At 45.0% G+C, this 22,081-nt stretch overlaps 3 protein-coding genes across 3 annotated transcripts in view; 2 read left to right on the top strand and 1 right to left on the bottom strand.

Moving 5' to 3' along the window:
* Positions 1–22,081, top strand: part of LOC125271224 (B-cell receptor CD22-like) — a 1,156,500-nt gene that overhangs the window by 322,044 nt on the left and 812,375 nt on the right. The gene's annotated exons all lie outside the window — the stretch shown is intronic.
* LOC125271198 (hemicentin-1-like) overlaps positions 1–22,081 on the top strand; it is a 987,774-nt gene that overhangs the window by 173,015 nt on the left and 792,678 nt on the right. The window lies entirely within an intron of this gene.
* Positions 12,010–19,985, bottom strand: LOC125271239 (B-cell receptor CD22-like). The gene is made up of 5 exons (XM_048195290.1): positions 19,700–19,985; positions 19,353–19,601; positions 19,014–19,271; positions 18,672–18,929; positions 12,010–12,314 (listed from the first exon to the last, which is right to left on the bottom strand). The coding sequence occupies exons 1-5, from the start codon at positions 19,968–19,970 to the stop codon at positions 12,025–12,027; spliced, it is 1,326 nt and encodes a 441-aa protein (XP_048051247.1). The 5' UTR covers positions 19,971–19,985; the 3' UTR covers positions 12,010–12,024.

The raw sequence follows: 22,081 nt of genomic DNA, 5'->3' as shown, positions 1-22,081 counted from the left end.
TCTGTAATCTGTCACTTCAAAATGGCTGTGTTCCCAAGAAAATGAAAATTGCAAAAGTTATACCAATATTTAAAAATGGAAATAAACATAACTTTACTAATTACAGACCGATTTCACTGCTTCCTCAATTTTCAAAAATTCTTGAAAAAAGTTTTAATATTCGATTAGAAAAATGTGTTGAAAATTATAAACTGATTAACGAAAGTCAATATGGATTCAGAAGCAAAAGATCTACATCAATGGCTATAATTGATGCAATAGAAGAAATATCGAATGCACTGGATAATAAAAAAAATTACTATTGGAATATTTATTGACTTGAAAAAAGCCTTTGACACTATTAATCACACTGTACTACTCAAGAAGTTAGAAAGGTATGGGATACGTGGGGTGGCTGGAAAATGGGTAAAAAGCTATTTAAGTGACAGAATACAGTATGTGCAGATGGGTGAGTTCTCATCTAACTGTTGTGCGATTTCTTGTGGTGTTCCTCAGGGGTCGGTATTGGGCCCAAAATTATTCAACTTGTACATCAATGATATATTTAATGTTTCACAATTACTCAAGTGTGTTTTGTTTGCAGATGATACTAATATTTTCTATTGTGATGACAGTTATGATAAGCTTGTTAATGTTGTAAATACTGAATTAAGGAATATTAAAAAATGGATGGATAGCAATAAATTATCTCTAAACTTGAATAAAACTAAAGCCATCTTATTTGGTAATTATAAAATTAACTCGAAAAAGACCATTGAGATAGATGGGATACAAATTGAACATGTCTCTGAAATAAAAGTTTTAGGTGTCACAATAGATAATAAATTAACTTGGAAAACTCACATCAGACACATAAAAAACAAAGTCTCCAAATGCCTTGCAATAATAAATAAAGCCAAATATGTTCTTGATTATACTGCACTCCATACCCTGTATTGTTCCCTGATCTTACCATACTTAAGCTACTGTGTTGAAATATGGGGGAACAATTATAATAATTCAATACAGTCACTCTTTATTTTACAAAAAAGGGCTATACGTACTATACACACAGCTGAATATCTTGAACACACAAATCCACTTTTTCTCAAATCAAAGTTATTAAAAATACAGGATCTTATTAAATTTAACACTGCACAATTTTTATTTAAAGCATTTCATAATCTATTACCTGTTAACATACAAAAGTTATTCACGCATAGAGAGCGGCTGTACAGTACGAGGGGCTATGGGAACTTTTTAATACCAATGGTCAGAACTACCAGGAGGAGTTTTTGTGTGTCTGTATGTGGGGTTAAAATATGGAATGGTCTGGGGCTTGAATTCAAACAATGTCAAAGCATTCGTCAGTTTAAAGCTCTATATAAACAGAAGGTTTTTTCACAGTACAAGGACGGTGGGGCTTAATTGTCTGTTAATGTATTTATTGGCTGTGTGTCTTACCTTGTTGGTATTGTGGTTACCATTGTTGGTATTACTATAATTGTTACCTGTGGTAATATATGAGTGTATTGAGATATGTTTTTTTTTTTTTTGATTTGTTTTGTTTTGTTTTTCTTCTCCATATGTGTATAAATACATGAGAGATATGATAACATTAATAATTAAGGAAGCATCTACTTTTGTTTTTGTATTTATATTAATTTGTAACAGACCGGGGTGGGTTTAAATAAGTTTGACTTCTTCCCACTCCGAACTGAACTTACCTTGTATAATCAAATGCTTCTATTGTTTTGTTATGTCACCATTGCTCGAAATAAATAATAATCATCATCATCAATCATCATCAAATTTATTTCACAAAAATTGTTGACATCAATTGTTATTTGTATTTTATTTTATTTCATGACTTTCTAACTGACAACATAGTCTCAGCCTCAGACGTTGGCTGAACGTTTGATGAATTTGGCACACTTAACCGGTGTTGTGATGAATTTCGACTCCCTGCCAAATTATTATCCTCCTCATTGAAGTCACTACTTGACTTCCTGATTCTCACCTCACTCATTGGTTGTCATCCATAAAATCTTCAATAATCATCTGTTTTGTACTATCCCACAATGTGTTGGGAGCATTAAAGTCTCTGCGTACTATATATTTTGCCATTTCCCACCTCATATATACTATCCAGCATCTCTCTCTATAATTTTCTAACTTATTGAATGAAAGTAATCACTCCAATTGCAGAGCTTATATCTTTATGTACTGCTGTATAACCATGAATTATAAAATCAAGTGATGGTTTTAACCAGGTTTTCTGTATACATGATGTTTGGTTTAACAGATAATTCTTCTAAATATTTTAATTCTTGTCCATTAGCAATTAAACTTCTGACATTCAAATGTAAAATGGATAGTACCATAAATGCCCTCCTCCACCACCACATGTTGACAGTGTTTCAGATATCTCTGCTGTTTGTGCTGCATTAATTAATTCGACTTATATCTTCTCTATCCCTATAGGTACTTTTGTCGCTTTTGTGATTATCTTGATTCTCTCTGTTCTACTACTTGTTTTTGTTGAGCAGCTGATAATCTTCCTCTTCGTGGACGTGTTTAAAGTTGCAATAGGCAAGATTTCGGTCCGCTAGAGCCCTATTCAAAACAAAGGCGTAGCTTGATGACGACAAGTTTGAGCGCAGAATCTTGGGACATGTGGTCTTCACCTCACAGCCAGTGGAAACAATCGAGATAGGAAATCATGTTCATAATTATTAACATTACTGTAGTCTGAAGCAGAGCAGGAGCGAGTGTTGTGGAGCTGAACGAGGAGCTGGAGCGATTAAGCAACACACGCCTCATGAGCAGCGGGATGTTTATTATGCCACAGTCGTTGGTGCCGCTTCCGCTTTTCCGGTCATGAGTATGAGGTAACACAACTCTGTTTATCATATTAGACACATTTGAGACCGTTGAAAGTGATATTATAACGTTGCTCTGAGTGTTCGCTCGGCGGCTGCTGTGAGACACTGTTACACACTGCAGTAAGATAGATCGATTTTAGAATATCATATTAAATGCTGGATGGCTTGTGTTGATCAATGGCATGCAATTAATTTTAAAACGTATTGTATCATGGAGAAAATGCTGTATTACTGTTACTAAAAATAAAGCTGCATCTGATTATGCTATGCTAGCTACTTCACAAAATAGTGTTTTTCTCTGAGGCATGGTAAAGCATGGTACTCGCGACAAATCAAGAAAATTAGATTTAAACAATAAGACTAAATGTGTTGAGCTATATAACAACAATTAGTTTTCTGTCTATAAATATATCAAAACAGTTGTTCCCTTGTCTATTAAAACATGTAATATATTAAAGCGTCTTTGGTGTTTCCATGGTTTCTACAAAATCAAACCAGAAACCGAGGGTAACGCGGGTATGACGCAATTGACAGGCGACTCCTCACACGTCCCGGAGCCTTGGTTAAAATTGCAGTTTTCTTACGATTTACAAATAGTTTGAAACATTTGGAATATTATAAGTACTCAAGTGAACAAAATATATAACACTGGCCTAGTGGTTTTTGGATATTTCACTGCAAAAATATTACATATTGCACCTTTAATTTAAAAACTGATTTGGACTGCTCTCGTTTTGATGTCATTGACGTCAGATGGCAAATGTTCCCGTGTGTCATGTGACTGTGTGTAGCGCTGAAAAAGCTTTTAGAAACACGGCCACAAATGATTTGGAGGCCAACAGTGCCAGATTAGTAGTAAATAAGCTAATAACAAAGCTGTTGTATGGCTTTAGAAGATTTTTTATTTCACATTGAAAGTCACAGATCCACTTTAATTAATTAAAGAAAAGAAAAAAATAATGCATTGGTTTGTAGTCACCAGCAGGTGGTGCAAAGAAAACGCAAAGTATGACATCTTCACTGGGACAGACTTATTTATAGCCTGCTGACAATATTTATACTGCATTTCACTTAAGCTCCAGCATTGATCTAGCTTGTACTTTAAACTTGACATTGTGTAGTAGTAAATATTGTTAAAGGTGCCCTAGATTGTTTTTTTACAAGATGTAATATAAGTCCTAGGTGTCCCCTGAATGTGTCTGTGAAGTTTCAGCTCAAAATACCCCATAGATTTTTTTTAATTAATTTTTTTAGCTGCCTATTTTGGGGCATCATTAACTATGCACTGATTTTTTCAGCACGGCCCCTTTAAGAGATGCGTTCCCTCTGCCCCACGAGCTCTTGACTATATATACATCGCATAAACAAAGTTCACACAGCTAATATAACCCTCAAATGGATCTTTACAAGATGTTCGTCATGCATGCTGTATGCATGCTTCGAATTATGTGAGTAAAGTATTTATTTAGATGGTTACGTTTGATTCTGTGTGAGTTTGAGGCTATGCTCTGTGGCTAAAGCTAACATTACACACTGTTGGAGAGATTTATAAAGAATGAAGTTGTGTTTATGCATTATACAGACTGCACGTGTTTAAAAATGAAAATAGCAATGACTCTCGTCTCCGTAAATACAGTAAGAAACGATGGTAACTTTAACCACATTTAACAGTATATTAGCAACATGCTAATGAAACATTTAGAAAGACAATTTACAAATATCACTAAAAATATCATGATATCATGGATCATGTCAGTTATTATTGCTCCATCTGCCATTTTTCGCTGTTGTTCTTGCTTGCTTACCTTGTCTGTGCACAGATCCAGCCAGTAATACTGCCTTTCCTTGTCTAATGCGTCGAATGGGCTGGCATTATGCAAATATTGGGGGTCATACATATTAATGATCCCGACTGTTACGTAACAGTCGGTGTTATGTTGAGATCCGAGTGTTTTCCGGAAGTCTTTTAAACAAATGAGATTTACATAAGAAGGAGGAAACAATGGGGTTTGAAACTCAATGTACGTCTTTTCCATGAACTGAACTCTTGTTATTCAACTATGCCGAGGTAAATTCAAATTCTGATTCTAGGGCACCCTTAAATTATGTTCATCATTTGTAAATCACTTTGGATAAAACCATCTGCTAAACAAATAAATGTGACTCGTGACACTCCTGTCAATCATTCAGAGCTCCACCCACAGAGAGAAAGATAAAGGCTGTAAAATATTTTGCCATTTGTCCAAAACACTATGGCTTCTTCATCACAGGCTGGAGAAAGAAAGACAAAATTAAAGAATTAATACATTAATATTTAATACACTTTAACTGTCAGGTTGGTATAAAATGACTTTGAGTTACTTTATCTTAAGCAGTAAATTATATTTAGTGTATCAGGTCTTCATCATTAAATCATAGTGTGTTGACCCATCACACCACAAACTATAATAATAGCTATATTAGCATCTACAGCAATAGATGAAGATAACCACAACAATAGCTATAGTAATATCCACACCAGTGAACGGATTTCACGTTTATTTCTGTTTAGTTTCTGTTTGTATGGGCTTTCAGTTTGTTGTCTTTTATCACATGTGTTCCTTTGTTCTATGTTCCCACCACAGTCTGTCACCATGGACACTAATCATCATCATCAGCTGTTCGTCATTTGAGTTAATTGTCTGTGTCATTACATAAGTTGTTCCCTGTCCTGCACTCCCATGTGTTTACACTACCTGTCTGTCATTGTTGGAGTTTGATATTAAACGTTTGGAACTTATCTTCTGCCTTCATCTGTTACCATTACAGATGACCAGACCACAATGGATTATGTCGTGAAGTTTTTTTTTTCTTTCACCTTGCCCTCACCTGCCCCTTTGACGATCCTGAAATCAATGTTCTGGATCGGGGCGAACTTTCACCACCCCGTGGACCTCCCAGATACCACCAATCTCAACTGGAGAGAAGCCATCATCAGGTGTCTGGAGAGCGTCCATCCCTGAACCAGGACCCCGCTAGACCCAGAGCCTGAATCACCACCTTCGACTGCGGAGCACTCATGTGTGTCTCCTGCAGAAAGGAGGGCTACCACCTGCCGCGACGCATCAACCAGAAAAAACCAAAAAGGCCAGGGCTGACCCTCACCCCAAAAGTGGAACTCCATTGTGAGTTTGACCAGGGGAGTGAGCCCACAACATCTGCAGACGAGGGATTTGTGAGGATGGAAATGGACTGGCTGATTGACTTACATTTACATTTACATTTATTCATTCGGCAGACGTTTTTATCCAAAGCGACTTACAAGTGAGGAATACAACAAGCGAGTCGTCATGCTCATAATACAAGTTATAGGCAGTGCTCAGATTATCCTAAGATACACTAGAGAGGGATTAGAGGAAGTGAAAGGATAGGAATAAGAAGTTTTTTTTTTTTTTTTTTTTAAGATGAGGTTAAGTGCTCACGAAAGAGATGGGTTTTCAGCTGTCTTTTGAATATTGCCAGGGATTCCGCATTCCGGATGAAGGCAGGAAGATCATTCCACCAGCAAGGGACAGTGAATGAGAATGTTCTGGACAGTGATTTCGTGCCTCTCTGTGATGGTACCACAAGCCTTCGCTCCTTTAATGAGCGCAGGTTTCTGGTAGGAGTGTAGACTCGTAAGAGTGAGTGGAAGTAGGAGGGTGCTGAGCCTGTGGTGGATCTGTAAGCAAGCGTCAACGCCTTGAATTTGATGCGAGCAGCAAGTGGTAGCCAGTGAAGAGAGATGAAGAGAGGCGTGACGTGGGCTCTTTTGGGCTCGTTGAAGACGAGACGTGCTGCTGCGTTCTGAATCATTTGTAGAGGCTTGATTGTGCATGATGGCAGTCCAGCCAGAAGTGCATTGCAGTAATCAAGCCTAGAAATGACCAGAGCCTGGACCAGAAGTTGTGTTGCATGTTCTGTTAGAAAGGGCCTGATTTTCCTGATGTTGTATAGTGCAAATCTGCATGACCGAGCTGTCTTTGCAATGTGGTCTTTGAAGGTCAGTTGATCATCAAGGATTACTCCAAGATTTCTGGCCGAATTTGATGGGGTAATTGAGGATGTGCCTAGCTGGATGCTGAAATCGTGATTTAGAGTCGGATTGGCAGGGAAGACGAGAAGCTCAGTCTTAGCCAGGTTGAGCTGTAGATGATGTTCTTTCATCCATGCCGAGATGTCCGCCAGACAGCTTGAGATTTGTGCAGCTACTGTGGGATCATCTGGTTGGAATGAAAGGAAGAGTTGTGTGTCATCAGCATAGCAATGGTAGGAGAAACCATGTGCCTGAATGATGGGACCAAGTGATGTAGTGTAAATGGAGAAGAGGAGGGGTCCAAGAACTGAACCCTGAGGAACACCCGTGGTCAGTTGATGAGCTTTGGATTCCTCCCCTCTTCAGGCAACCCTGAAAGACCTTCCTGTGAGATAGGATTCAAACCAGAGAAGTGGAGTACCTGTGATGCCCAGTGATGAGAGGGTGGACAGGAGGATCTGATGATTCACCGTGTCAAAGGCAGCAGATAGATCGAGCAGAATGAGAACTGATGATTTGGAATCAGCCTTTGCAATCCTCAGGGATTCAGTGACCGACAGCAGTGCAGTCTCAGTAGGGCTGCACGATTAATCGCATGAGATTGTCATGCGTGTCTCGTCAGTAAAGCCGGTTCTGTGATTAGCGGTAAATGTTCATCACCTGCTTTCAAATGGAGCGGCACTTAATATACAGAGCCGTAGTTCGCGGACAAGCTACGCAATATCGCGTTCATAATCGAAGGCGATTCATCTGCGATTATGAACGCGATATTGCGTAGCTTGTCCTTGTCGCATGCGATTGATCGTGCAGCCCTAAGTCTCAGTCTTGAAACCAGATTGATTGACATCCAATTGGTTGCTCTGTGAGAGGAAAGATGACACCTGGTTGAAAACAACTCGTTCAAGTGTTTTTGCTATGAATGGTAGGAGAGAAACAGGTCTGTAGCTGTCTACAAGAGACGTGTTTAATGTGGGTTTCTTAAGCAGTGGGGTTACCCGAGCCTGCTTGAATGTGTTAGGGAAAGTGCCAGTGTGGAGAGATGTGTTGATGATGTGTGTCAGTGCTGGTAAAAGTGTGGGAGCGATGGCTTGTAGAAGGTGTGTGGGGATGGGATCTAGAGGGCAGGTGGTGGGATGATTGGAGAGGAGAAGTTTGGATACTTCTGTCTCAATGAGGGGGGAGAATGAAGAGAGGAGGTGTGTGACTGTGTGTGTGGTTGGTCTGAGTTCCTGTGTGTGTGGAGCGGAGAACTGACTGCTGATGGTAGATGTTTTGTCAGTGAAAAATGTAGCAAAATTATCAGCAGTAAGGGATGAGGTGGGTGGTGGTGGAGGGGGACAGAGGAGAGAGTTGAATGTTTTGAAAAGTGTGCGTGTGTTTGAAGCGCTGTTGATTTTGTTGTGGAAATAGGAGGATTTAGCAGCATGAATTTCAGCAGAAAAGGATGAGAGCAGAGACTGATAGCTACATAGGTCAAATTGGTCTTTTGATTTGTGCCACTTCCTCTCTGCAGCCCTGAGTTTGGTTCGATGTTCACGAAGAACATCAGATAACCAGGGATTAGAGGGAGTGGCACGTGCAGGCCTGGATGACAGAGGACAGATACTATCTGTCTTCAATGAGAACTTGCAATATTCCACCCTATCCCACCCGGTACCATCATTGCTGTGTTTAAACAGTACCATTGACTATTTCTCCCTCATCTACCTTCATGGACTGTGATTTAATCATTTCTCTGATATGTGTGGAAATCACCCTACTCACCATCATCATGTCCAGTCTCCTCTCACTACCTTCATCCCAGAGCTCAACCAGTCCTCCAGCCCAGCCGCTGACGGATGTCCAAAGCCCTGTGCCATCTCCGTGGGATCCCCGCTCTGACGTCAAGCCGCAGGTCGTGTTACCACCAGCAGCATCAGTGTGAGAGGATCCTGCGGCTCTGCCTCTGGCCTTAGAACTGTTTGCTCCATCTCGGCCTGTCGATCTGTCAGCTCGGTCATGGCTCCATCCACCTTCAGCTCCACAGGAGACCCTCAGACTTGCAGCCTCTCGGGGTTCCCTCGTCCTTTCGGCTCCCCCTTGGTCAGTCATCACACCACTTCTGTCATGAACTTGCGGTCCATCCACTGCAGTCAGTCCCTCCACCCCTACAACTGCTGTGGGTTCCTCTTTCCCCTCGACATCACCTCTGTCCTCGATCCCACCGGCTCCACCTCAGCTCTCGGGAACTATGGCTCCGCCTTCGACAGTCATCACCGTGGCATCACCTGGGTCTACAGTACCAGCGATGTTGATCGTTCCCATCGGCTCTCTGTCTGCGTTTGTGGATCCATTGGCCATGCCTCCGTCACTCGTCCCCCAGCTGTCGTCAGCCTCATCACCACCTGGACTCCTCCCTTCCTCATCTCCGCGGTGGGCTGTCGCCACTGGGGAGCTCTGGGTCTGTGCCATCAACCATCTTCCTTCAGTGTCGCCAGTGTCTCGTCGTCCCACCTTTACCATCCACTCACTGGATCCTTCCATCATCACTTCTCGTCTGCCTCTCACCAACCCTTCTCCTTTACCTCATCCTCATCGTCAAAAGAGCCCCCTCCGGCCCTCCCTCTGTTCTGCCACAGCGCAAGGTCACGCCTCCTGAACTGTGCATGTAAATCACGAATCGGCTCCGGCAAGTCTGGGACCAAATGGATCCACTGGCATCTTTGTGGACCATCTGAAGCTAAACAGAAAACCCCAGTCCCCAGCTAGGGGGACTTCAAAAGAATCACCCCATGTGGGTTAAGGGCCATGCGGCCACATTCCAGACATCGTCAAACCCCAATACACACCACACACCACACACACACACAAACACACACGGACACGCATGAAGATTGTATGTACATTTATCCTCAAAATATGACTGTGCCAAAGTGTACCCGTCGTTGTATTTCAAGTTGCATGTGTGTATCCCTAGTGTATAAGCTTAGCTATGACTGTAGTTGTGTTAGCATCATTCTAAACGATAAACTTAGAGTATAAACTGTATCTCCCCTTTTATGTTTTTGCCACCTGACAAGTTCGGTTTCTTTGTAAAGCTCTCTTTATGCCTTATTTGACAATGTATGTCACATTACTGTAAAATGCATTGTTCTATTTTTAATGGTACTTCGAAGAAAATGTACTCCGATCTGACACTTAATAAACCATGCAAATGAGGTCATAAATGGAGACAAAGAAAAAGTTTGCCTGCCAAAATTGCACCCTTATCATTGGCTGTTTCACCCAAGGAGGCGTGTTGGCTTGTTTTTCCTTAAAAAGACCACCACAAGCATGGTTTCTTTGTCTCTCGATTGTCTCTCAATTGTCCCTCGCCATCTTGTGCACGTTTCTCCCGGACGTCTCGGCGACCGTGCTTCCATCATGCGCTCCTCTTCTTAAGGACAACCATCTCCGGCGAAACAAACTTTCAAGTCCTCAGTTCAAATCTTCCCGCGGAAACAGAAGAAGCCAACGAACTGCAGCCGCACTGAATCTTCACATGTATCTTTTTGAAACTCAGCACGCAAACTCATGTAAGTACCGCTTCACTCTATCTTAGATAAAAGTTATACGACCTAACAAAGTGATACTGATTCTTTGCTGGCTCTCAAGGATTGTCTGTAAGTTTTGCTACTTGTCTTCTCTCTTTTCCCGTCTTTACTTTTGCTTTTGTATATATGTATATCCGTTGTGTATATTTAGATGTATAACCTGTGTATTCATAGTTTCATATATTAAATACATTATATTCATGCTCGATTGTTTTGCTGCTCATTCAGAAAAACATGTCACTTCTACGTTTCGATTCGGCAACACTGCTTTACGCTTTAATGCTATAATAGGAAGTTATTTTTGTGGCCAGAGAATAAAATTTCTTTTATAATAGACTATGAGAAAACCCATAGTTTGCTGGACAAACTAGGATAGTTTTTCTAAACAAAGATTAAACTAGAACTAATCCTATATGTAATTAATTATAATCTGTTGTAATTAATTCACAATATATGTGCATAATTCCCTCTTTGGTCGATCTATATTATAAATAATCATATAATCATAATGTGTTATATATAAATATATATATATATATATATATATATATATATATATATATATATATATATATATATATAAAATCATATTTCACCCATGATTGAGCTAATTGATTAAATACCTGTAATTCGCTACAAAACTATAACATTAACTTATCATTACATTTTCATAAATAAGCTCGGTCAGTTCAACATCACCAGCTTGACGTCACACATGATGAAGTATGGATTAAATCATCTTTGTAATTAAAGAAAAGAACAGAATATACACAAAATAGTAACTATATTAGCGTCCACACCAATGGAAGATAACTATAACATTAACTTACTGTTAAATTTTCATAAACTGGTTCAGTCAACTTAACATCAGGAGCTTGACGTCCCGTATGAAAAGGTCTGGAATGATTCATCTTTGCAATTAAAGGAAAAAACACAAAGGAATATTAAAGGATGCCATTAAAGGAATATACACACAAAATAAATAACTATATTAGCATCCACACGAGCTGATGATAATTATAACATTAAAGTACCGTTATATTTTCATAAACAGGTTCGTTCAACTCAACATCAGAAGCTTGACTTCTGTCAGGATGAGGTCTGGACTGATTCATCTTTGCCGTTAAAAGAGAAAACAGAATCAATAACTGACACCATATAAAGTCACAACAGCATTCAGACTTTCAATATTTCATTAGTACATTTACCTGATCAGGAAACTAACTATAACCAAACTCATTTTTCTCACCTGAGACTCCAGTGTGTCATTTCTCTTTTTCATCCTGCTTCTCCTTAAAAACAAAATGGGAAAATATTTCATATATCTTCACTGGTCAACTTTGTGTAGAATTATTCTTATTCATTTCAATGATGAAAAAAAATCTACAATACAGTTAAATACCTGCAATAAAATATTACACACAGCATCTTACCAAACAAGCAACATCGTAAGGACAACTGCAGCTCCACAAACCACTCCAATGGACAAGTACAATATCACCAGATGATCTACAAAAAACTAAATTAATTTGCATCACTTTATAAAAAGTAATGTAAGTATATGAGCTGCTCTACCTTTAACAGTCACAGTTACAGCGTCTGATCTCTGAGATCCATGTTGATTGTGAGCCTGACAGTAGAAGCGTCCACTCTGTAGTGCACTGAAACTCTGTCCAGATCCAACAGCTGAGCTTTCATTCTCCTTAAACCAGCTGAAGTTCAGAGCAGGAGGGTTTGAATCACTGCTGCAGATCAGAGTCACTGAATCTCCTGACACTATTTCACTAGATCCAGTTATCAACACTGAGACGTTCCTGGGAGGATCTGAAACAGAAAACGTCTCGGTTACGTATGTAACCCTCGTTCCCTGAAGGAGGGAACGGAGATGTACGTCAGTAGTGACCGACGAATTGGGATATCGCTTAGAGAGCCCTATCAGCTTCGTGTGAACTAAAACAAGCCAATGGAATTGGCATGCGATATTTGCATAATGCGCACCGCCCCCGACAGGTGTATATAAATAGGAAGCGGATGCAATCGCACTCTGTTTTTCGCTGAGGAGACAACTGGTGTCCGCACTACAGCGAGGGTACAGGAACTGTGGCGACGGGACGTACGTCTCCGTTCCCTCCTTCAGGGAACGAGGGTTACATACGTAACCGAGACGTTCCCTTTCAGTCGGTCACGTTCGACGTACGTCAGTAGTGACCGACGAATTGGGATCCCAACTAAAGCGCCACAGTTACGAAACCCTTCCAGTGCCCAGCGCAAGCTCGGCTACCCATAGCACCAGCTGGAACGGTGAAGGGGCGAGCTTACGCCGAGAGAGTTTACTGCTGTCTTACCGAATACCCACTAAGTAAACTAGACTACACTGGGGAAGCGAACCCGTAAGGGACGCTGCGGAGGCCACTACCTACCCAATGGGGGAGGAGTTTACATGGAGAATACACATATGGACTAGCCCGGGGGGCAGTACGCATATGGGGTCCCTGGGATGGCTCCACCTGGGTAGGGGGAGACTCATCTGACAGGTGACAGCAGAGCTGGCTCTGCTAAGGGAAAGACACGGGCTCGCCGTAGGGAGTTTAGACCCGTGGACAATTACACATATGGGACCGCTCACGTAGAGGAGTCACGACATATGGGCCCCAGCCAACAGACAGCGTCAGCGACGGATGTAGGCCTGGCATCAGACACTCCGCAATGTCCGAGCCGAAGGGGGAGGCGGAGGAACTCGACAGGGTTCGCCAAGCGGGGAACACGACTGGAGTAAAAGTATGCACGTATCCGGCCCAGGGGGCGGGAATGGCATTGCAAGCCGACACTTAGAGCGGGTACAACACATCTACCGACTAGTGGATGCGAGTACACGTGAAGATACCGGCTCTACACGTAGGCTATAAAACCTAGCGAACGTGTTAGGTGTCGCCCAGCCCGCAGCTCTACAGATATCTGTCAGCGAGGCGCCATGAGCCAGCGCCCAGGAAGAGGCCACCCCTCTGGTGGAGTGGGCTCTTAACCCGAGCGGGCAAGGCACGCCCTGGGATTCATACGCCAAGGCGATGGCATCCACTATCCAGTGGGCCATCCTCTGCTTGGAGACAGCCTTTCCCTTCTGCTGGCCTCCGTAACAGACAAAGAGCTGATCTGAGGTCCTGAAGCTTCGCGTTCTGTCCACGTACACATGCAGAGCGCGGACGGGACAGCAAAGCTAGGGCTGGGTCTGCCTCCTCCAAGGGCAGCGCTTGCAGGTTCACTACCTGATCTCTGAAGGGAGTGGTAGGAACCTTGGGCACGTATCCAGGCCGGGGTCTCAGGATGACGTGAGAATCACCGGGCCCGAATTCTAGGCACGCTTCGTTGACCGAAAACGCATGCAGGTCCCCTACCCTCTTCAGGGAAGCCAATGCGACCAGAAGGACAGTTTTTAGAGACATTACTTTCAGATCGACTGATCGCAAGGGCTCAAAGGGATGACCCCGGAGAGCTGAGAGAACCAGGGTCAGATCCCAAGAGGGTACGGAGGAAGGGCGAGGAGGATTCAGTCTCCTCGCCCCCCTCAGGAACCTGACAATCAGATCGTGTTTCCCCAGGGACTTACCCTCAACTGCGTGGTGATGTGCAGCGATAGCGGCAACATACACCTTCAGGGTGGAGGGAGACAGCCTTCGCTCCAACACTTCTTGCAGGAAGGAAAGCACAGATCTGACCGAGCATGATCGGGGGTCCTCTCGGCGAGAGGCGCACCATTCGACGAACAGGTTCCACTTCAGTGCGTAGAGACTCCTAGTGGAAGGAGCTCTAGCGAAAGTGATGGTGTCTACGACCGCTTGTGGGAGATCACTCAGAACCTCCGCATCCCGTCCAGGGACCACACGTGGAGGTTCCACAGATCGGGACGCGGGTGCCACAGGGTGCCCCGTCTCTGAGTCAGGAGGTCCTTCCTCAGAGGAATCGGCCAGGGAGGGGCTGTCGCGAGGAGGATGAGGTCCGAGAACCAGGTCCGAGTGGGCCAGTACGGAGCCACTAACAAGACCTGCTCCCCGTCCTCCCTGACCTTGCACAGGAGTTGTGCGACAAGGCTCACTGGGGGAAACGCATATTTGCGTAGACCCCGGGGCCAGCTGTGTGCCAGGGCATCCGTGCCGAGCGTGCCGCCGGACAGGGAATAGAACCACTGGCAGTGGGCAGTTTCTGGGGAGGCAAACAGGTCTACCTGGGCCTCGCCGAAATGCTGCCAAATCAGCTGAACCGCCTGGGGGTGGAGCCGCCACTCGCCCGCAAGTGGAGGCTGCCGTGACAGCTCGTTGGCCGCACGGTTGAGCACACCTGGGACATGAGTGGCCCGAAGGGACCTCAGATGCTTCTGACTCCACAACAAGAGATGGCGGGCGAGTTGCGACATGCGACGGGAGCGTAGACCACCTTGATGGTTGATGTACGCAACGGCCGCAGTGCTGTCCGAACGGACCAGTACGTGCTTGTCTGACAGCAGCTCCTTGAAGCGGGCCAGAGCAAGACGTACTGCTAGTAACTCGAGGCAATTGATATGCCAATGCAGCTGAGGCCCCGTCCAAAGACCCGACACTGCATGCCCGTTGTACGTGGCCCCCCATCCCGTGGCAGAGGCATCTGTGGAGACCACAGCATGCCTGGACACTTGTTCCAGGGGTACTCCGGCCCGCAGGAACGAAGGGTCCGACCACCGGACAAGGGTGCGACGGCAGCTCGGTGTCACGGGGACACGGAGCGTGCCGTGCTGCCACGCCCATCTCGGGACCCGGCCGCGGAACCAGTGTTGAAGCGGTCTCATATGGAGCAATCCAAGCGCCGTGACCGCGGCTGCAGATGCCATATGCCCCAGGAGCCTCTGAAAATCTTTCAGTGGAGCTGCTGTCCTGCGCTTGAGCGAGCTCAGGCAGTTCAACACCGACTGGATGCGCGCCTCTGTGAGACGCGCAGTCCGTGCGACCGAGTCTAGCTCGAGACCGAGATAAGAGATCCTCTGCCCGGGGGCGAGTTTGCTCTTGTCCCAGTTGACCCAAAGACCCAACCAGCTGAGGTGAGCTAAAACCATGTCCCTGTGTTCGCACAACTGCTCTCGCGAGCTGGCCAGGATCAGCCAGTCGTCGAGATAGTTGAGAATACGAATGCCCTGTTCCTTGAGGGGAACAATGGCCGCCTCTGCAACCTTCGTAAAGACGCGGGGGGACAGGGCCAGCCCGAAGGGTAGGACTTTGTACTGATATGCCCGACCCTCGAACGCAAACCGCAGGAAGGGTCTGTGTCGAGGCAGAATCGAGACATGAAAGTACGCGTCCTTCAGGTCGATTGCTGCAAACCAATCCCGGGGACGGACGCATTCGAAAATGCGCTTCTGCGTGAGCATCTTGAACGGCATCCTGTGAAGATACCGGTTCAGGACGCGCAGATCCAGGATTGGCCGTAGCCCACCGCCCTTTTTCGGTACAATGAAGTAGGGGCTGTAGAACCCCGACTTCATATCGGCTGGAGGGACCGGCTCGATTGCATCCTTCGCCAGTAGGACAGCAATCTCCGCCCGGAGAACAGGTGCACTGTCCAACGACACTTGAGTGAAGTGGACACCCCTGAAAACCGGGGGACGCCGGGCGAACTGAATCGCATAGCCGAGTCTGATAGTGCGAATGAGCCAGCGGGACGGGCTGGGAAGCGTGATCCACGCCTCCAGACTCCGAGCCAGCGGGACCAAAGGCACCACAGACGCACCGGGGGTGGGGCAGCAAGGCAGAGTGGGACCCGACTCGGACGGCATGGGAGCGGCCCGGAGTGAGGTCGGAATGGGAGGGGGCTGCGAGCGGCGAGGCGGGGCCTGGCACACTGGCAGACGCACCCTGTTGTGACCTGGAGTTTGAGGAAACTGCTCTTTTTGTGAAAAAGTGGGTACCGCTGGACTCCGGGGAGCTAGCGGCGGTAGATGGACAGATGTCACAAATTCCCCCCGGCCCTCCTCCGGGGGTGGGAGAGAAGGTGGAAAACTCTCCCGAAGAGCAAGAACCTTCCCCTCCAGGTTGCCCGTCTCAGGGCCGTGACTTCTTCTTTCGTTTGCCACCTGGCTTGGCTGAGACGGGCTGGGCACCGCGTCCGCGACCGGCACCCTGCTGTCTGGCTGGTGTAGGCTGCTGCTTTGCCGACTTAGCAGGGGCGGAGGACGACGCAGGCGGGCGCCCTCGGCGACGAGCAGGCTGAGGCTGAGCCACGGGCGGCTGGGTGGAGGCAGCAGCGGACCGCCGTGGCATGACATGTTTGATGGCCTCGGCCTGCTTCTGTGCAGCGGAGAACTGTTGGGCGAAGCTCTCCACTGCGTCGCCGAAAAGGCCGACCGGGGACACGGGAATTCAGGAACCGTTGTTTGTCGGCCTCCTGCATGTCCGCCAGGGTCAGCCAGAGATGGCGTTGCTGGACTACCAGGGTAGACATCGCGTGACCAACAGCGCGTGCTGTCACCTTCGTCGCCCGGAGGGCAAGGTCAGTGGCAGCGCGCAGCTCCCCAAGCAGTTGTTGGTCAGGCCCTTCCTGGGGCATCTCCGACAGCGCTTTTGCCTGGTAAACCTGCAAAAGGGCCATCGCGTGCAGGGCGGAGGCAGCCTGCCCACAGGAGCTGTAAGCCTTCTCAGTCAGACCGGCTGAGAACTTACAGGCCCGGGACGGGAGGCGCGGCTCACCACGCCAGCCAGTGGCCGTTGGACACAGCTGCATCGCACTGGACCGCTCGACTGGCGGGATCCTCGCGTACCCCCTGGCTTCCCCGCCGTCCAGGGAGGAGAAGGCGGACGAGGGACCGGGCCTCGCACGAACACTATAGGGTGTTTGCCAAGACCTGGTCACCTCATCGTGCACTTCCGGGAAGAATGGCATTGGGGCGGGACGCTGGACCTGACCAGCGCGACCCCCCCCCCAAGTACCAATCATCCAACCGAGATGGGCCGGGACAGGGTGGAGGGTTCCACTCGAGCCCGACACACAAGGCGGCCCGGGAAAACACAGCCGTCAACTCGGGATCCGACTCGGGGAACGCTACCGTCCCGGAGGGCGGCAGCGCGTCCGGATCTTCCTCCCCCGAGGACTCTGGCTCACCTTCCGATGCAGAGATCGACATCCGCTCCGCCGCGGGCGCACCAAAGGTAACGGCTGGACAGTCCGTAGAGGGCCCAGCGGAAACCAACGGTGGCACAATGGGTTGCGGTGCTGATGAGGCGGCAGGGGCCCGCGGAGCGTTTCCGCTCGGCGGGGAAGCCCTGACCGTAATCCTCAGGTCACCCTTCCTATACACCGCCGAACCGTCACTCCGACCGAGGCCGGAAAAAACGGTCGAACGGGGCATAGGGGAGGGGACCCCCGCTTCCTGAGACTTCAGGAAGGAGAGTCTAGACCTCAGCACCGCGATAGTCATATTCCCGCAATGGGAACATGAACCATCCACAAAAGCTGCTTCAGCGTGCTGAACGCCCAAACACGAGATGCAGCGATTGTGCCCATCAGCAGGGACCAGGGAACGACCGCACCCAGTAACGCACAGACGAAATGACATACTGTCAGGGTTCGTCTGTAAAGCTCTTTTAGAAGGGGAAAGATCAGCTCACTTGTGCTGAAGCACACAGGGAGTGACGCGATGTGCTCAGGTACACCACTCCCTGAACACACCGAGGAACCGGCCCAAAAAATCGCAACACGCACACACACTTTTAGAGTGTTGCTGTTAAAACAGCAGTTGAGAGCTTATAGCTCGGCTCCTCGGAAGCTCGCGACCTCGCTGGAGTGCCTTCACTACCAACACGAACAGCTCGCTGTTAATCCTCTTCTGAGGCAGTTTTAGTTTCAGTTTTGAACAAAGTCTGAAGCAGGACACCAGTGTATGGCTCCGAAGCGAAAGACAGAGTGCGATTGCATCCGCTTCCTATTTATATACACCTGTCGGGGGCGGTGCGCATTATGCAAATATCGCACGCCAATTCCATTGGCTTGTTTTAGTTCACACAAAGCTGATAGGGCTCTCTAAGCGATATCCCAATTCGTCGGTCACTACTGACGTACGTCGAACGTGACCGACTGAAAGGGAACAAAATACATTTCACATCACAGACTTTGTTTATAGGATTTAACATCACAAGTTACTAAACCATTGAATCATTAACTCACACATGACATTTAGAGTCACAGCATCAGAGTATTTCTCTCCATGTTCATTGATGGACTTGCACTTGTATTCTCCACTGTCATCAGAGCTGATCTTTGAGATGTTGTAGATTCTTCCAGATCCAACAAACTTTCTTCCTTTAAACCAGCTGAAGTTCAGAGCAGGAGGGTTTGAATCACTGCTGCAGATCAGAGTCACTGAATCTCCTGACACTAATTCACCAGATCCAGTTATTAAAACTGAGACGTTCCTGGGAGGATCTAAAATGGATACAATTGAAAATCCTCAATAAATATCAGAAAATTGTGGATTTGTGAACAATATACAGATGATCGTTAACTCACACATGATGTTTAAAGTCACATTATCAGAGTATTTCTCTCCATGTTCATTGATGGATCTGCACTTGTATTCTCCACTGTCATCAGAGCTGATCTTTGAGATGTTGTAGATTCTTCCAGATCCTACAAACGTTCCTCCTTTAAACCAGCTGAAGTTCAGAGCAGGAGGGTTTGAATCACTGCTGCAGATCAGAGTCACTGAATCTCCTGACACTATTTCACCAGATGGGCTGATGGACACTGAGACGTTCTTTGGAGGATCTAAAAGAACAATAACGTGAAATAATCTCATTCAAACACAATCTCTTTTTTTTTTTAAAGTACAAATGAATCTTTACTCACACATGACATTGAGCTGAACAGCAGGAGAGATGTGATTGTGTCCGTGTACAGCACAGCTATATCTGCCTGCATCCTCTCTTCTGACTGACTGCAGCAGGAGTTCATTGTTTCTGTCTCTTCTCTCAGTTAATGGCTGTGAGTTTCTGTACCAGATGAATGTTGCTCTGTCAGTCAGAGTGCAGCTGCTTTTACATGTCAGACGGACTGAATCTCCCTCTGTCACTCTCTCAGGAGACTCCACCTGAAGATCTGAACACAACACACACATTATATCTAGTGCTGCTGTCATACACTGATTATTATTCAACATAATGCACAGAAGAAGAGAGAAACCTCATGAAAGTCACCTGTGACAGTAAGAGACACTCCTGGAACACCAGTCCATTTTCCTACTGTTATATTAGTGATGAATCTGAAATAGTACTCGTGTGAATCCTTCAGTGTCACATGACTCAGTCTCATGGTGCAGTTCTGCTGTTTATCTCCCAGATACTGAAGCCTCTGACTGTATTCAGGGTCCTCAGACAGATCTGGAGGCTCTACACCCTTTACAGCGTTTTTGGTCCAGAACACTTTCTTGATCTGATGTCCAGTAGGGTACGTATAAGTGCAGCTCATTATCACTGATGAGTCTTTTAGTGCACAGATGTGTGAAGGACTGTAACTCACACCCCAATCAGCACTAGAAACCCCTGAAACACAGAATTTATAGAGTGAAGAAAAGAATCTGCTTTTGTACAAAGAATGTTGGGGAGGGAAATTGCTTAGTTTCCTCTTTAGTCAGTCACTCACCGTGAATCATGAGCAGGAAGAACAGAGGAAGAGGAGGAGCCATTCTGACTGACATCACAGCAACACCTACAACAAATGAACAGCAGCTTATTTCTGATGTCATGAATCAGAAGTTTTAAACTTGATTTTAGTGTACTTTTTATATAATAGCTAATAAACATGTAAATATTATCATTAGTTCACTGCATGTGTCGGTGGTGGTGTTTATTGAGGTTTGGTTTAGAAATACTGTGGTTAAGCAGGTTTATCACACATTCTTCATTTTCTCAAGTTCCTTTTTCCGGCTAGTGCAAATCGAGCTCATCTACAATGCAAAGTGAACCTTACACATGACAAAACACACACAGTCCTGCTCTAATCGCTGCAAAACATGACCAAACATCAAACACTTACACAACCACTACAATAAAAGAAGCAGACAAATGAAGATTAAAGAAAAATCTATTCATTTTATCATGCTTGTCCTCAAATGTCGTTCCTGCAGAAGACCAGCTAGAATGTTAAACACAGGTTTATGCTGTAGCAGTCTTAAACGATAATGTGTTTAAACAAAAGCTGTATTTACTGAGCTGGGATATCATGTTAAATATATTATTAAACAGTGTCTTTAGATCAGGGGTTTTCTGCTCTTTCCTGCAGAGTTTTGCTCCAAATCTAATCAAACACAAGCTGATCGAGGTCTACAGCTCTACTAGAAAGATACAGGAGGTGAATTTGATGAAGGTTGGAGCTAAACTCTGCAGGAGAGTGGATTTCGAGGGTCAGAGTTATATCTTAATATACTGAATATATCAGCTCAGACCCCTTCATGTTTTTAAATTTTCCACCATATGCTAAAATACTTTCAATTTTCATTCCAATCTACACTCCATAGCCCACAATTACAACACAAACAGCAGCTTTGTACATTGTTCAGAACAGAATAATTTACACCATTAAAAATACAGTTAATTTAATAGAAAGCAAGAACGATTAGTAAATGATCCACTTACCTTTTTTGCCAGCACTAAAATAACCAGGTTGAAACAGCACTGGGTTTCTCATACTCTGAAACATGTGATTAACACCTTATGTTTTAACATGTGGCCATATTCATGACACTTCACCTAGTGTTGGTTTAGTTTATCAAGTCATAAGAGTAACATCACAGAGAACACATCAGACTAAACACATAAAATAAGAGTAAAAACTCTACACTGTTTCACAGAGATGCTCTCAGAGATGCTCATGTTATAATGTTTTCAAACTGATCTGCATCTTCATAAGAAACCAAGAAAATAATTACTTAATTGTGCATTTGATAAACTTTGACTAGCAATTTGGCAATAATACGAACTTTCTGATTAAGTACTAGAATATTACAGATGCTTCCTCTGAATGTCTAAACATCAATCTTATGAGATCTTCTAAGCTTGTTTTTCTAATAGTGGCCATGTGTCACTTCATAGTGTCTGATTCTCTGTCATCTCTAACTCTAAATGTAGTCATATTGATACAGTTTTGTATCCATATATTTGTATTTAACTTGTCCAGCTTCAAACTAGCAGCATCTTTCAGTGTGACATCTCTCAGTGTATCATTTCCCCTATACCCTTTCACTATTCACAATGCAAAATCACTGGCATATAACTTTCCTCCTATATATGTATATATATTTTTTTCCCCATCACGTGTCACTTTAGATGCTCAGAAGAATTTATCAGTAAACCCTAGACCTGTTAAAATACTCACACTTGTGGTCTTGTCTACTTGCATGACGTATTTCCTGTATTTGGCTCAAGTGTTGAAGTAGGTGTGAAGGCTGCAAGTGTGTGTAGAGCTTTTGATAACCTGATGTTCAAATGCAAGAGTTTGCACGGTTTTATTTTGATGACAGTATATAATTTAACTTAGTTTGGAATGTTTTCCTCAACATTTTGGGGAACGTGAGTTCCTGA

The sequence above is a fragment of the Megalobrama amblycephala genome, linkage group LG7 (assembly GCF_018812025.1).
Source record: "Megalobrama amblycephala isolate DHTTF-2021 linkage group LG7, ASM1881202v1, whole genome shotgun sequence".
Classification (NCBI taxonomy): Eukaryota; Metazoa; Chordata; class Actinopteri; order Cypriniformes; family Xenocyprididae; genus Megalobrama; species Megalobrama amblycephala.
This window is presented reverse-complemented; position numbering and strand designations above follow the sequence as displayed.

Bases quoted from the DNA above. Each gene is read 5' to 3' on its own strand.
- LOC125271239 (XM_048195290.1), bottom strand. From the start codon at position 19,970: ATGAGCTGCACTTATACGTACCCTACTGGACATCAGATCAAGAAAGTG. The intron at 19,272-19,352 runs GTGAGTAAAGAT...TTGTTCTTTTAG, and splicing joins TGTTCAGCTCAATGTCATGT to ATCCTCCAAAGAACGTCTCA. The intron at 12,315-18,671 runs GTGAGTTAATGA...TTTCTGTTTCAG, and splicing joins TGTGACTCTAAATGTCATGT to ATCCTCCCAGGAACGTCTCA.